Genomic DNA, 16,904 nt, shown 5'->3' with positions numbered 1-16,904 from the left:
AGTGTTCTCACAGCAGCATTGTGATTTTTATTAAAAAAAAAAAAAAAAATCGCAAACACCCTGCATGTAGTATTTTTGGGAGCGATTCATTCAAAAATCGCTTCACAAAATCGCACTTGCAAATTGCTAGCGATTGCTATTGAGATTTTGGCGTGCACTAGCCCAGAGAGAGGAGGAGTGGAGAGAGACTGAGAATAGCCTGAGATGGAGCAGAGCTGTATTGCAGTCTCACATCACACAGAGGCTACTTGCCTATAATGACTCCTGTCCCCGCCAGTCTCGCACACAAGCCAGATAGCAGCTCTCCTGGAGTCCAGGGACTGTCAAAAACTTTTCAACTTGTTTAACGCCTTATCCACAAATGCAGTCATAACAATGGGGAGAAACAAGACAGATGTTTGCCCATGGACCCTCCAGGCAAGCTCTGCATCATGCTGTGTATATTTACCAGCTTGCCTGCCCTCTAATTGCACTTTTATCAGCTAGCCAAGTGTTTCACATTGTCTTACAACAACAAACCTGAATACACCAGACACTGCACCAGCCCTAAATCACTGAATGAAAGGCAGCCTGGGGGGAGATTGCTCCCCTTCCCCCCTGGCCAGTCCGCCCCTGCAGACAATCCAGAACACCTGATCTGCATGGTTGTTCAGGGTCTATGGCTAAAAGCTTTAGAGGCAGAGGATCAGCAAGACAGCCAGGCAACTGGTATTGTTTAAAGGGAAATAAATATGGCAGTCTTCATGTGCATCTCACGTCATGTGTCCTTTAAGAAAACTGTGATACAAAAGGAAAAAAAAGTAACCCATGCAAAAGAAAAATAGTCTGGGAAAGAAAATTTGAAGAGAAAACATAACAGGCCAATGGATGAGCACAAAATCCACCAGGAGTTAAGACACAAAGATCAGCATGTCATTCATTTAAATTAAACACCAAAAGAGCCACCTAAATAACATTGCCTAGGATGTAATCAACCACTAACATCAAAAGAGAAAAGCCATCCATATGGCAAACAATATGTAATCAATAACACAATTATCTCAAACTATCATAGAAATATAATCTTTATTAATGGAGAACAATACATATAAAAACAATTAAAAACACCAAGTTCAGCACATGTGGACAATATAATACACTGTAATATGAGTAGTAATACATAAATCTCACAATGATCAATACAAAAATATATATACACCTGGGGTCTAACGGAAAGAATATGGATATAATCACCTGGGCCACAAACACTAATGTCCTTAACAAACACACATAGGAAGTGATGACCTACTACAGGTAAATGGTGTAGAAAACTGTAGGTGTAATAAACATGTGTGGACAAGGAAGTTGGTGCCCAGCACCTCCGTAAAACTAATGCAATATGAAGACTATCTTACCAGAAAGACACCCCAGGAAATAAACGTCCACTGTGCTGTCCCTCACATGTATCGCAGCTGGACTGCTGCTTCTTCAGAGGAAGAAGCAGCAGTCCAGCTGCGATACATGTGAGGGACAGCACAGTGGACGTTTATTTCCTGGGGTGTCTTTCTGGTAAGATAGTCTTCATATTGCATTAGTTTTACGGAGGTGCTGGGCACCAACTTCCTTGTCCACACATGTTTATTACACCTACAGTTTTCTACACCATTTACCTGTAGTAGGTCATCACTTCCTATGTGTGTTTGTTAAGGACATTAGTGTTTGTGGCCCAGGTGATTATATCCATATTCTTTCCGTTAGACCCCAGGTGTATATATATTTTTGTATTGATCATTGTGAGATTTATGTATTACTACTCATATTACAGTGTATTATATTGTCCACATGTGCTGAACTTGGTGTTTTTAATTGTTTTTATATGTATTGTTCTCCATTAATAAAGATTATATTTCTATGATAGTTTGAGATAATTGTGTTATTGATTACATATTGTTTGCCACATGTCATTCATTTAGCCTGTGGGGAGAATAAGTACACATACTCACCCAACAGGAGGCTCTTTGGATCCACCCAGCTGAACGCATGATGTCTTGGTCTCCACCAGCTGTTCGCTCCCCAGTAGGGATGGCCCTGATTAGGAGAAGTCATGGAGAAGCATGCGATCAGTTTGATCAGCTGATAGATTTGTAAGCCTCTGATTTGCTGTGATGACTTCCTGGTGTAACATGATCAGGACCAGCAAATCAGGACCTTACAAATCTATCAGCTGATCAGACTGATCACATGCTTCTCCATAAGTCCTCCTAAGCAGGGCCATCCCTACTCCCCAGCACATTTCAGATTTGTGGCTTGCTGATAGCTATTGTTGTGCGAACACCTAGATGTTCGGGTTCGCGATGTTCGGGTGTTCGCGCCGAACTCCGAACATAATGGAAGTCAATGGGGACCCGAACTTTCGTGCTTTGTAAAGCTTCCTTACATGCTACATACCCCAAATTTGCAGGGTATGTGCACCTTGGGAGTGGGTACAAGAGGGAAAAAATATTGGAAAAAGAGCTTATACTTTGAGAAAATTGATTGTAAAGTTTCAAAGGAAAAACTGTCTTTTAAATGTGGAAAATGTCATGTTTCTTTGCACAGGTAACATGCTTTTTGTCGCCATGCAGTCATAAATGTAATACAGAGAAGAGGTTCCAGGAAAAGGGACCGGTAACGCTAACCCAGCACCAGCAGCAGCACACGTGATGGAACAGGAGGAGGAGGCGCAGGAGGAGAAGGCCACGCTTTTTGAGACACAACAACCCAGGCCTTGCATGAGGACAAGAAGCGTGCGGATAGCATGCTTTTTACCGCCATGCAGTCATAAATGTAATAAAGATGAGAGGTTCCATAAACAGGGACCGGCAACGCTAACCCAGCAGCAGCACACGTGATGGAACAGGAGGAGGCGCAGGAGGAGAAGGCCACGCTTTGAGACACAACAACCCAGGCCTTGCAGGACGACAAGAAGCGTGCGGATAGCATGCTTTTTACCGCTATGCAGTCATAAATGTAATAAAGATGAGAGGTTCCATAAACAGGGACCGGCAACGCTAACCCAGCAGCAGCACACGTGATGGAACAGGAGGAGGCGCAGGAGGAGAAGGCCACGCTTTCAGGTGCAACTCAGGCCTTGCATGAGGACAAGAAGCGTGCGGATAGCATGCTTTGTACCGCCATGCAGTCATAAATGTAATAAAGATAAGAGGTTCAATAAACAGGGACCGGGCGGCAACGCTAACCCAGCAGCAGCAGACGTGATGGAACAGGAGGCGGCGCAGGAGGAGAAGGCCACGCTTTCATGCGCAACTCAGGCCTTGCATGAGGACAAAAAAATGCGTGCGCAAAGCAATGCAATGAGTAGTTTTCAGGACACAATGGGCTATTCGGAGGAGCTATTCCCACCCCCACAATCTTCTACCTGTGAAAGGTCAATGGAACAGCCACAAATGTTGTGCCCGGATTCACAACCTTTTTCTGTGGAAAATGCACCTCGCACTGAAATGCAAGGCGAGGCCGAGGATGAACATGACGTCAACAACTCAACATGACGCAAAATGGGGGCGGAACAGAAAGCTGCTTTCAATGTTTTGAAGGCCTTAATTGCCTCTGGTGGCCAGTTAGATGCATCATTCATCACACCCAAATCCCAGAGCAATGTGTGCAGGAATTTGAATCGCAGGAGGTGCACCGAGATCATCTGGACAAGTGACCAAATGACAAGTGACAAAGTGACCAGTGACAAATGAGAGGTTGTTCTGGGGAGCTCTACTCCACTGCACACAGTCACATATGAGGAGAGGTCTCGTCGGGACTGCTGATCCTCCTCAGCTTGCTCAAAGCCTTGAGGGTTCCTGAAGATCCTCTGCTTGGAGTTCGCCGGGGTTCAGCTTGGTGTCGGGGTCGGCAGCGTCCTCCTCACTCCAATGTGGCAGATCTTCTGTTGAAGGAAAAAAAAAAGCAAACATTTTTTAAAGTCCAGTACCGCTTCTGAAGGACTCACCAAGAGATGCAGGAGCGCTTCAATGTAGCGCACCATCGCTCGCTGGGTGATGTCCCTCCCAACGCGCTGGAATTCTACGCTGCACATGTTAGCACGCTTTTGCGCAGTGCCGAGGCGCATTCCAGCAGCTAGCTACCAAGCTTCTGTGGATCTGATTGGGCCACCATGTTGGATCTCTGCCAAGTCCTCCAAAATTTTGAGCAATTCACGTTGCTTGTGACTGAGCAGTGACAACTCTACAGTCAGCATTACAATACCACTGCTGTGTTTACTGAAGAAATCAATGTTGAAGATGGAAACCGCTGGCATGATGCAAGTGGGGGAATCTGAAGATGAAAACGATCAGCGTGATGATACCAACATCAGGCAACCTGCCTCAGGAAACGCTGGTCCCAGCTATGACAAAGAACAGGACGAGGAACAGCTGGAGTTGGAGCAGGAATTGGATGCCCCCACTGCCGAGGGACAGAGCGGTGCACGTTGGACTTCCACAATTTAGCGGGAATGGACAGCAGAAGAGAAAGAAAGTGATGCTGGTGACGAATATGGTGCATCACAACAATCACAACGCTCACAAGAACATGAAGACAGAGGAGTCTGGCAGGATTCTCTGGCACACATGGCTCAATTCATGCTAGACTGCATTGAACGCGGCCCACGCATTATTCACTATTCATTATTATTCATTATTCTGGACAACACCAATTACTGGGTTTATACAAACACAATGTTAAAAAACTGATTGAAGAAAGTGTCAGACAGGTCAAAAATGGAACAATTCCAGCAGGCCCTTGAGGATGGAGACTTTAGAGAGGAGATTGACATCCTCCTCCTTCTCTAGCCAGTTGTACGTCGACAGACTGACTTCAGCAAACCCAGGAGGACCAGGAGGGCAGCAAAGAACACAAGCTGCTGCTAGTGCCCAAAAGGGAATGGTATTGGCAGTGTCCTTGGAGTGGGAACATTTTCTGACACCCATGCAGCAGCCCACAGAACAGCAATCGGGCAGTTCCACGTCCTCCAACACCAATGTGATCAGTGACTACATGTCAGATGGCGTAGCTGTGTTGAACAATCCATCTGCAGACAGACGGTGAGTGTGACAGCACAGAAGGACCATGGCAACTCACTCATAGTACCACAGTTTGATAGTGCTGCCCAAAAAATTATATGGATCCGTGGACCCGGGCAGTACTGGGAAGTGGGAACGCAGATTTTAGTACCTAAACACACGATACAACATGTTTTCCGGGGTCGGACTCTGAGGCACATACAGATGGTCCCGATCATCATACATCTCTTCTCCTGAGTCTGACCCACCCACCACCTCTGCCACCCCAACATCCCCAGACACAGGCCCCTCATCGTCCTCAACATTAACTTGGGATGCTGGCCTGAGCCCGACCTCCTCCTCCACATCAGGCCCCATCATCTCCTCAATGGCAGCCCTCAATAATCGCTCTGGCGCCGGACCGATGGACACAACGTTCTCCTCCGGGGAGGGCTGCTGCTGACCACTGGCTGCTGGGGTGGATGTTATAGCTTGCGTGGGGCGTTGGCTGTTGCTGTTGTTGGGAGTGCTGCTCACAGCGGAGGTCTCTGAGGAACTCATGGTGAGCTCATATAGTGGTTGACGTTGAGTGGAGTATTACTGATCCCAGCAATATACACACTGACTGGCAGAGTACGCAATGCTATATAGTGGTTGACGGTGAGGGAAGTACTACAGATCCCAGCAAAATACACAGTGACTGGCAGTACAATGGTATGGGTGGGTGAGCAGAGTACTACAGATCCCAGCAATGCTATATAGTAATGGGGTGACTGAGTGAGCGGCAGTGTACTACTGTTCCCAGCAGACACAGAGTGGCAGTAAACACAATGCTATATAGTGTGGCTGAGCGAGGTACACAGAGTGGCAGTAAACATAATGCTATATAGTGTGGCTGAGCGAGGTACACAGAGTGGCAGTAAACACAATGCTATATAGTGTGGCTGAGCGAGCGGTGTAGTACTGTTCCCAGCAGACACAGAGTGGCAGTAAACACAATGCTATATAGTGTGGCTGAGCGAGATACACAGAGTGGCAGTAAACAAAATGCTATATAGTGTGGCTGAGCGAGCGGTGTACTACTATTCCCAGCAGACACAGAGTGGCAATAAACAGAATGCTATATAGTGTGGCTGAGCGAGGTACACAGAGTGGCAGTAAACATAATGCTACATAGTGTGGCTGAGCGAGCGGTGTAGTACTGTTCCCAGCAGACACAGAGTGGCAGTAAACACAATGCTATATAGTGTGGCTGAGCGAGGTACACAGAGTGGCAGTAAACACAATGCTATATAGTGTGGGTGAGCTAGCGGTGTACTACTATTCCCAGCAGACACAAAGTGGCAGTAAACACAATGCTATATAGTGTGGCTGAGCGAGGTACAGAGAGTGGCAGTAAACAGAATGCTATATAGTGTGGCTGAGCGAGCGGTGTACTACTATTTCCAGCAGACACAGAGTGGCAGTAAACAGAATGCTATATAGTGTGGCTGAGCGAGGTACACAGAGTGGCAGTAAACACAATGCTATATAGTGTGGCTGAGCAAGCGGTGTGACCCTGGCTAGCGTGGCTGGAGCGCGAACTACCCTGCCTGCCTACCCAAAGCTAAACCCACAGACAAATGGCGGAGATATGACGTGACAGTTCGGCCAATCAGAGCGAGTTCGGGTCCGAACCACGTGACCCGTTCGGCCAATCACAGCGCTAGCCGAACGTTCGGCCATGCGCTCTTAGTTCGGCCATGTGGCCGAACGGTTTGGCCGAACACCATCAGGTGTTCGGCCGAACTCGAACATCACCCGAACAGGGTGATGTTCTGCAGAACCTGAACAGTGGCGAACACTGTTCCCCCAACACTACTGATAGCCCTTCTAGTTAGATTCATATGGTAGTCTGTAGTTGAATCACAAATGTGTTTGTTGGGAAGTTGTAAACGAGCAATGCAGCCAGAGGATGGGGAGAGATTGGGGGTTGTGTTCAAGGGTTGCCGGAGACCAGAGGCAGTGTAATTAGAATCAAGTGATTTCAGCAACATTTCAGCTACAGCCAATTTCATTTTCATCCCTGGGCGAGTATGGATAGAACAGCCGCACTAACTTCCACCCATACTGCAGTAAGATGCATCACACGTACTATCCCACTGCAATCCCCTTTGCTCCCTGGAGTTTTCCTAAAGGTGGCCACACATGATACAAATAAAATTATCCAATTTTACAGCAATTCAATAACACGATAAGCTGGACAGATTCATTCGAGAAATTGACCAAATTTCCCTTTTGTTTAAAAAAAAAAAAAAAAAAAGTAGATTGGGAGCAGCTGATTTTTCTGACCAACTTGTTTGGTAATTTGAATGGTGTATGACAGAATGTCAATTACTTTTCATAATTGGGTAAAAATGTTACAAATGTGTGAAACATTGTTCAGAAATTTCAACTGCTACAATTAAGAAAAATTGATTGTAATTCCCGAATTGAAAAGAAATATAAAAAAAATGTATTGTGTGTGGCCACCTTTAGACTGATAACCAATCCGAATGCGTTCCATGTTAAATCCACAAAAAGACAAAGAAAAACGGTGAAGAGTCTACAGTAAGAAGTTGTATTTTCCACAATTTCTCTGGGTCTGATGACTGACCCAATTTTTTTTTTTTTTTTTTAATTTTGACAAAAATGTATACATAACATAAGTTAAAACTGTAACTGAAAGTCATACTAAGCGCTATCCTCTAATAACTTTGCTTACTCTACAATAAAACAGAACAATTTTGTGCCGGGGGAACCTAAACTAAATCAGAGGAATAAAAAGTCTGCTTTACGATTAATCCAGAAAAGTTTCAGAAGAGGGGGAGGAGGGCTTCTTTAGGCGTCGCAGCACCTCCAAAGCCTGCTCACGCTCTTTCAGGACTTCTTTTAGGCGCTGGATTTTCTCATCTACGGTCGTTTCATCTGGGAATGCAGAGGACTCCATGTAAAACCTTGATCTTGGTAGGACAGCTTCGCTGAAATGTCCAGTGATGTCCTGCCCCATGTAGAAAGAGTCACTCTCTACAGGATCCGTGTACGCCTCTGCAGAGCTGTTCTGCACCAAGAGAGAAGTGCTGCCATTTTTGTTGGTCCCAGGCATCTCAGCAAATGTTGGAGAACTGCCGGAGAAGGACTCTGGAGCTGAGTAGTTCAGAATCCCATCTGCAACATTTCTCCTTTTTAAAGCTTCGCTCATTTCTGGATAAGAAGCCTTTCTTTTCAATGCAGCTTCAGCCTGTTTACAAAAAAGAAATTCAGTTATACTTTAAAGAGGAACTCCAATGAAAATAATGTATAAAAACAGTGCTTCATTTTTACAATAATTATGTATAAATTATTTAGTCAGCGTTTGCCCATTGTAAAATATTTTAAATCCCTGATTTACATTCTGACATTTATCACATGGTGACATTTTTACTGTTGGCAGGTGATGTAGCTGCTGCATGCTTTTTTGGCAGTTGGAAACAGCTGTAAACAGCTATTTCCCACAATGCAGCAAGGTTCACAGACAGGAAACTGCTAGGAGTACCACGGTCCTCAGAGTTTCTTGTGGGAGGGGTTTCACCACAATATCAGTCATACAGCACCCCCTGATGGTCTGTTTGTGAAAAGGAATAGATTTCTCATGGGAAAGGGGGTATTGGCTACTGATTGGGATAAAGTTCAATTCTTGGTCGGAGTGTCTTTTTAAGACAAACAGAAAAAAAAGGGCTTAGTTGGTACCAAAAAAACCTACCACAATGTGTCCATAAATACAAGTATTAAAATCTATCTCTAGACAAGAATCTACAAATAACAACCATCTTAGTAATTCGGGTTCTTGCTCAGTTGTTACCTTTGCAACATGTGAACTGAGGATTCTGCTGCTAAAAATCGTGTATAGAAATATGATAACATGGCCAGATGCTGAGCTAAGAGTCCATTTTAGGCCTTGCTGCTGCAGAAAATTGCAGCCTATAGCACAAAACCCCCACAGAAAATATGACTTTGTATATAAAAAAACAACAACAACAAAAAAACACTAGGGGAGGAGACTCACTAGTAAGCGTCATAAATTTATTAAAATATAACTTATTAGTTAAAGGACTTCCGAGGCCAAATTTAGAAAAAAAAAAAGTTAGATACCTGCATCAGTTTGGAAGACACGGAGGACGCCGTTCCCGCCGCTCAATAGCCCCCCGAATGTCTCTTGACCACACGGCCCGGGTCGGCTCTCCTGCCTGCACAAAGATGGCCGCCAGAGCTGGCCGCGGCTGCGCAATACGCATAGCCGCAAGTGCGGCTGCGCAGCTCTAGGTCCAACACCCCGATCCACGTTTCCTGTAGCGTGGAACGGGGGTTGGCCCTAGAGCTGCGCAGCCGCACTCGCGGCTATGCGGACTGCGCAGCCGCGGCCAGCTCCGGCGGCCATCTTTGTGCAGGCAGGAGAGCCGACCCAGGCCGTGCGGTCAGGAGCCGTTCGGGGGGCTATTAATTCAGTAGGAGACCTTTTGCAAGTCTCCCTTACACTGCTACTGCCAATAGAGCACGCCCTAGTGGCTGCTGCTCTGCTCTGGCGCTTTGAGTCCGCAAGGAGAAAAGCGCAATATAAATGTTATTTGTCTTGTCTTGTCTTGTCTATTAAGCGTCGGGGACCCGGTGGAACGGCGCAGATGGCATCCTCAGTGTCTTACAAACTGATGCAGGTATCTAACTTTTTTAATTTTTTTTTCTAAATTTGGCCTCGGAAGTCCTTTAAGGATAAAATGCATATACAGTACAGACCAAAAGTTTGGACACACCTCATTCAAAGAGTTTTCTTTATTTTCATGACATCCAAACTATGAATTAACACATGTGGAAGTACAGTACATAACCAAAAAGTGTGAAACAACTGAAAATATGTCATATTTTAGGTTCTTCAAAGTAGCCACCTTTTACTTTGATTACTGTTTTGCACACTGTTAGCGTTCTCTTGATGAGCTTCAAGAGGTAGTCACCTGAAATGGTTTTCACTTCACAGGTGTGCCCTGACAGTTTTAATAAGTGGGATTTCTTGCCTTATAAATGTGGTTGGGACGATCAGTTGCATTGTGGACAAGTCAGGTGGATACACAGCTGATAGTCCTACTGAATAGACTGTTAGAATTTGTATTATGGCAAGAAAAAAGCAGCTAAGTAAAGAAAAACGAGTGGCAATTAATACTTTAAGTAATGAAGGTCAGCCAGTCCGAAAAATTGGGAAAACTTTGAAAGTGTCCCCAAGTGCCTTCTCAAAAACCATCAAATGCTACAAAGAAACTGGCTCACATGCGGACCGGAAAGGAAGGAAAGGAAGACCAAGAGTCACCTCTGCTGCGGAGGATAAATTCATCTCAGTCACCAGCCTCAGAAATCGCAGGTTAACAGCAGCTCAGATTAGAGACCAGGTCAATGCCACACAGAGTTCTAGCAGCAGACACATCTGTAGAACAACTGTTAAGAGGAGACTGTGTGAATCAGGCAACAAGCAGAATAGACTTGTTTTGGCTAAAGAACACAAGGAATGGACATTAGACCAGTGGATATCTGTGCTTTGGTCTGATGAGTCCAAATTTGAGATTTTTGGTTCCAACCAGCGTGTCTTTGTTAGACGCAGAAAACGTGAATGGATGGTCTCTACATGCCTGGTTCCCACCGTGAAGCATGGAGGAGGAGGTATGATGGTGGGTGACACTGTTGGGGATTTATTCAAAGTTGAAGGCATACTGAACCAGCATGGCTACCACAGCAACTTGCAGCGGCATGCTATTCCATCCGGTTTGCGTTTAGTTGGACCATCTTTTTTTTTTTTTCAACAGGACAATGACCCCAAACACACCTCCAGGCTGTGTAAGGGCTATTTGACCAGGAAGAAGAGTGATGGGGTGCTGCCCCAGACCTGGCCTCCACAGTCACCAGAACTGAACCCAATCGAGATGGTTTGGGGTGAGCTGGACCGCAGAGTGAAGGCAAAAGGGAAAACAAGTGCTAAGCATCTCTGGGAACTCCTTCAAGACTGTTGGAAGACCATTTCAGGTGACTACCTCTTGAAGCTCATCAAGAGAATGCCAAGACTGTGCAAAGCAGTAATCAAAGCAAAAGGTGGCTACTTTGAAGAACCTAGAATATGACATATTTTCAGTTGTTTCACACTTTTTGGTTATGTACTATACTTCCACATATGTTAATTCATTGTTTGGATGCCTTCAGTGTGAATCTACAATGTCACAGACCGACGTAGATTCATATAGCTCTTAACTAAATGTGATATAACCCTAGTAGGTCTACATACCAAACACGGGTCCCACTGCATAATCCACATGAACCAGTACAGCTCTAGCACAAACACAAACTACGCATCCAAAAGTGACACTGCATGTTTTGCCCAAAGGGGAGCTTCATCGGGGATATAAAGTGCACAAAAAGTTCGGTGCATAAATTAATGCTCTACATTTAAATTGTGATTTATTTGATTGATTTTTTTAATCTATGCACTGGGCACTTTTTGCACTTTATACCCCAGATGATGAACACTTCGGGTGAAAAATGTAGGGTCACTTTTTGGGAGTTAGTTCATTTATATTTATGCGCTAGAGCCTTACTGGTCCATATAGCTTATGCAGTATAACCTGAGTTTGATATCTAGACATACTAGGGTTATAGCGCATTTAACAATATGTGCATCTAGGTCCATCTGTGATGTTCATATTTATATTTTTCCTTTACCAATAAAAGTTCTATTTTAACTAATTTGTGATACTTTCTAGGGTCATCTCCACCAACCTATAGCACAGGTAGTCTGTGGTGCAGTACGTAGACAGTCCTTAATGCTCCTCAGTTATTTTACAAGTTTCATTTATTTATTTAACATAAGTTAATCAAGAAGCTTCTAGATATATAAAAAGTCCTGCAATAAAGTGCTGAATAGGACTGTAAAGCAAATTTCCAGTTGTACTTTCAGGGTGTATTACAAAAAGATAAAAAGTTACTGTATATATCACAGCGGATATGCTGACTTGCGTGAAGTGTGTGTTGGCCTATCCGCAGGTGATATACAGCGGGTGTCGTGTGCGAGGGGGCCCCGATGCAGAGTGCACACTAGACAATGCTTCAGTAGGTAAAGCTTCCTTGTCCTTGCTGCAGCTTGCATCCTCTACTGTCCCGGGCAGCTTTCTGTACTCAACACTAGAGCTCCAGGCTCACTGCAGTCACATGACTGACTAGAGCTCTTATGGTAAGTTCAGAAGCTGCCCGGGACACTAGAGGATAAAAGCTGGAGCATGGGCAGCTAACCATACATGCTGAGGCACATTCCAATAGGTACTATGCAGCACCTGGCACGTTCCAATGTGTGCTCTGCATATGGGGGGCTATGGCACACTGGGAGGTTGGCCAATTGCTAGGTCATCAGTTTTGGCATATCTTTTAAGTCAAAACTGTGTACGTGGTGTGTGTGTGTGTGTGTGTGTGTGTGTGTGTGTGTGTGTGTGTGTGTGTGTGTGTGTGTATGGGAGAGCTTTTTACCTCTAATTATAATCCATCTACATCAGGAGATCCAATCTACAAAAGGCTACTAGTGAATGTACATTTCTACACTAGAAAGCTGACATTACAACATAATACTAATAATATTTGTATAGCACCTTTATCCTGTCGGACTCAAAGTGCTTTAACCACTTGACCACTGAGGGTTTTTTCACCTTGTGGACCAGAGCAATTTTCACCTGTCAGCGCTCCTCCCTGTCTTTCGCCAATAACTTAATTACTACTAATCACAGCGTAATGATCTACATCTTGTTTTTCTCGCCACCAATTAGGCTTTCTTTGGGAGGTACAGTATGCTAAGAATTATTTTATCCTAAATGCATTTTAACATGAATAATAAGAAAACATTTTTGAAAAAAATGCATTATTTCTCAGTTTTTGGCCATTATAGTGTTAAAATAAACCGTTCTACTGTGGATAAAAGCCACACATTTTATTTGCCCGTTTGTCCCGGTTATTGCAACGGTTAAAAAATTTCCTTAGTACAATGTATGGCGACAATATTTTATTTGGAAATAAAGGTGCATTTTTTCAGTTTTGCGTCCATCACTAATTACAAGCCCAAAAATAAAAAAAAAATTATTAGTAATATACCGCCTTGACATACATTTTAAAAAAGTTCAGTCCCTAAGGTAATTACTTTTTATTTTTTTGCACATTTTTCCCCCTATATATATATAAAAAAAAAAAAAAAGTTACTATCGGAGGGAAATAGTTAATTATAAAAGTCAGTGTGGGGATTTTTATTAAATAAAGAATTTTTGTGTAATTTACTATTTGGCCACCAGATGTCCTCAGTTATTATTTCAGATTCACTAACCTAAGCACGTGAATCGAAAGTAATGCATGGCAGTGTAACAACATGAAGATACAATGAATGCCGGCGTCTTGTAGATGCCGGAATTCACTGAATCAGGGACTTAGATTTATGAATGGGAATTGCGGTCCCATTCATTAATCTCCCCGCTAAGTGGTGGTAACGGCAGTGTGTGCGAACAGGAGCGAGCGTCGGCTGCACGCCGCTGCCAACTTGCTTTCACGGCCCTGGTGCATCCTGTAAACTTTGCAGGGTCGTGAATGTACTGCACGGCGTGCATCAAGTAGTTAAAGTTGCAGCCACTAGGGGCACGCTCATCACCCTGCAGGGTTCCTCTACTGTTCCCGGCAGCTTTCCGCACGGGCCACTAGAGCTCCAGGCCCGCTGCGGTCACATGACAGCACACGCCATGGCGCACTCTGCACCTGCCGGGACATTCAATTGCATGGGGGGAGGGTGTTGATGGGGGCACATGGGGGGAGTTGGAAAATTGGCAGATCATCGCTATTGGCCTATTTTTAAGGCCAAAAGTAAGTGTGTGTGTGTGTGTGTGTGTGTGTGTGTGTGTGTGTGTGTGTGTGTGTGTGTGTGTGTGTGTGTGTGTGTGTGTGTGTGTGTGTGTGTGTGTGTGTGTGTGTGTGTGTGTGTGTGTGTGTGTGTGTGTGTGTGTGTGTGTGTGTGTGTGTGTGTGTGTGTGTGATATCTGCCTTATCTGTGCTTATATATATTTAAGGTGGCCACACACACCATACAATTTTTTTTAATTCAATTTGAGCCTTCCGATCCAATTTTCTGATTGATTGGAAATGTTGATCATAATCTTAGAGGTACTACAAATGTATTTACTAGATTGCTGCAATTTTGGGATTAAAGATCGTAAACTCTGAAAAAAAATGGTTAGTTAGAAAAATCAAGCACATTTTTTGGAGTTGATACTTGTTTCAGTAATTACTTTATTTACTATGCATTTTTTTTCAGCTACGTTTGTTAGTTTCACTTTTAGGAATCGACATACATGCCTCATGACGGAGCAGTGCTTTTCAGCGCTGCTAGATTTGGGCGCAGCCGGCGCCTCCATAGACTACAATAGCAGCGCTCAGTGAGTAACGTCGGCTCCGTTAGAAGACGGCGCCGAGGTTGCTTAAAAGCATAATAATTCGGCCTCCAGCAATCGCTGGAAGCCGAATTATTTCATTCCCCCACTATCCATGTCGGCCTGGAGGGAGAATAGTAATTAAATCGACCCGGACTTGTGCAGAAGCAGGATCAGCCATATACCGGCTGTATCCTGCGCTCAAGTCTACCGGCGCCGATTTCAAATGTACTCGCCTCATGATTCGAGTCATGTTTCTTCATTCTAAGACACTTATTGGCTCAGGGAACACATGTTCCCCTTCACCAATCACTGACATTTAAATCACATCTTAAACAAGTGGCGGGCGCACACACAACCGCCGCAACACTGGACATGTATACATGTCCAGACTGATTGACCATGGCTCATGCTGTACACGGGTCAAGGTAGAATTAGGTGGTTAATGATTGTTTACATGCATATGTTGGATTATGCTAACCTGCACATCTTGCCCAAGCCCGAAGACCATGTTCCTTTCCTCAGTTATGGGTGTGGATCTTCTGGATGTGCTTGCCTGGAGGAGTGGGAGCCTCTTCAGGATAATCTTTTCTTTCTTACGCAAGCCAAATTCTCTCCTCAGAGTCCTGTCATCCTTTCTGATTCTTGCTGGTGTGTTTGTGACCTTCATGGTCTGGCCAGTCTGCACCTTGTCCTGCAGCTGTGAAACAGAAATAAAGTTAAACCGGGAAATCGCCCTACCATATAGCAAAGGCGCAGAAGTTTAAAAATCATCTGATGTGCCTAGAAAAAAAAAAAGAAGAGCAAGATACTTACCTCAGTAGTGGAAAGCATCTGGATAGATTAGAAGTTTCCTGGATCCTCATAAGTAGAGATGTTGCGAACTGTTCGCTCGGCGAACATCTCTGGGGCTTTTACTACTTCCGGGTCGCTCTGACCCGGAATAGTACGCCTGCGCTGCCCGGCGAAGCGCGTCCTAGATCGCGCTCCTGTTGCCGGGCACTCTCTGCGCATGTGCGTGACGTCGTTCATGACGTCACGCACATGCGCAGAGAGTGCCCGGCAACAGGAGCGCGATCTAGGACGCGCTTCGCCGGGCAGCGCAGGCGTACTACTCCGGGTCAGAGCGACCCGGAAGTAGTAAATGCCCCATGTATTCAGAGATGTTCGCCGGCGAACGGTTCGGGAACCGTTCGCTACATCTCTACTCATAAGCCCACCGTTTTAGTGCGGAGTCCTTCTACACTGAGTGTTTCAAAGGTTTCTTCTTGCCATGAGCATGGACAAGTGCATCTGGACTGGGCACAAGCAAGTAAGGTTTGCACATACCCGGTAGAACTAGGCACTCATGCATGGAGGACGAAGCCATGCACGAATGGCTTTGTATTACCGAGTATGAGTGGACCTTACTCATGCATGACCAATACGGATACACTTGTGCACAGCCAGGAGGATAGCTAGAAGATGAAGACAGATGGTGCGCTGGAACGCATAAGTTCTCAGGAAGGCTCTAGACTATTCCAAGTCTGACATATTGCACCCAACCTGAGCATAATTTCCCATCGATTTGTTACTGCAACATTTTTTGAGCCCTTAGGGCCATATGGAAATAAGAACGCAGCCAATGCTATAGACTACATCCACCTTCTCAGAAAATTGGACCATGATACTAGCGTAATCGAAGGTAAATGTATTGATATGGATGCTCCCATTCATCTCACTGAAGACCGCGGTGGACCCAAATGACAATTGGAAGCCGTTACATTCACCAAACAATTCACCATGGCCACAGTGAACCATAATTCAGGGCGTCTAACTGCCTGCAGACTGAACTGGAAAGCTAATTTTAATAATGTTAAAAAGGCACTATCAAAGAAACTGTCCTTCTGTAAACCCCTACCTATAAAGCTTTTAGCCAACAACAATAGAAAGCTTTTCAAATGTCTCTGATCACAGCCTGTGCGAGAAAAATTCTTTGTTTACAAGTTTTTATAACAGCTTGTGTCAGCATCGAAGCTAGAGCTGTACCATGTAGATAGGTTCCACTTCTCTGTCACTATTCACAGAGGAATGATTTACTGTTTGTTTCTGCCTTTCCCACACACACTGCTTTCTCACAGATCATATGAGAACAGCTGAGCGATTTCCAGGTACAGAGAAAGGATCTGAAGAAAAGGAGACTTACTGTATTCCTGTTTGTGCATGCTTACACCCCCTGATTTAGAATGAGTTCTTCCTGGCTGCAATTTCAGTTTACTTTATAGTGTGTAAGGTAGAGAGAGACACAGGGACAGTGGATGAGTTATTTACACACTATTTGAAGCTATATTTCTGCTTTCTATCATTCTGAAGAGATTCCAGTCACCGGATTACTGCTAGTGATGACTGTTTCTGT

At 44.6% G+C, this 16,904-nt stretch overlaps 1 protein-coding gene across 1 annotated transcript in view; it reads right to left on the bottom strand.

Moving 5' to 3' along the window:
* Window positions 1-7,608: 7,608 nt before the first annotated feature.
* LRIF1 (ligand dependent nuclear receptor interacting factor 1) overlaps window positions 7,609-16,904 on the bottom strand; it is a 28,306-nt gene continuing 19,010 nt past the window's right edge. The window contains exons 3-4 of the mRNA XM_068266530.1: window positions 14,991-15,209; window positions 7,609-8,289 (exon numbers count right to left, since the gene is read on the bottom strand). Of these exons, the coding sequence (XP_068122631.1) occupies window positions 7,849-8,289; window positions 14,991-15,209 (660 nt within the window). The 3' untranslated portion in view covers window positions 7,609-7,848. The remainder of the gene's footprint in view (window positions 8,290-14,990; window positions 15,210-16,904) is intronic.

The sequence above is a fragment of the Hyperolius riggenbachi genome, chromosome 2 (assembly GCF_040937935.1).
Source record: "Hyperolius riggenbachi isolate aHypRig1 chromosome 2, aHypRig1.pri, whole genome shotgun sequence".
Taxonomy (NCBI): domain Eukaryota; kingdom Metazoa; phylum Chordata; class Amphibia; order Anura; family Hyperoliidae; genus Hyperolius; species Hyperolius riggenbachi.
Note: the sequence above shows the minus strand (reverse complement) of the source record. Positions and strands in the feature narration are given on the sequence as shown.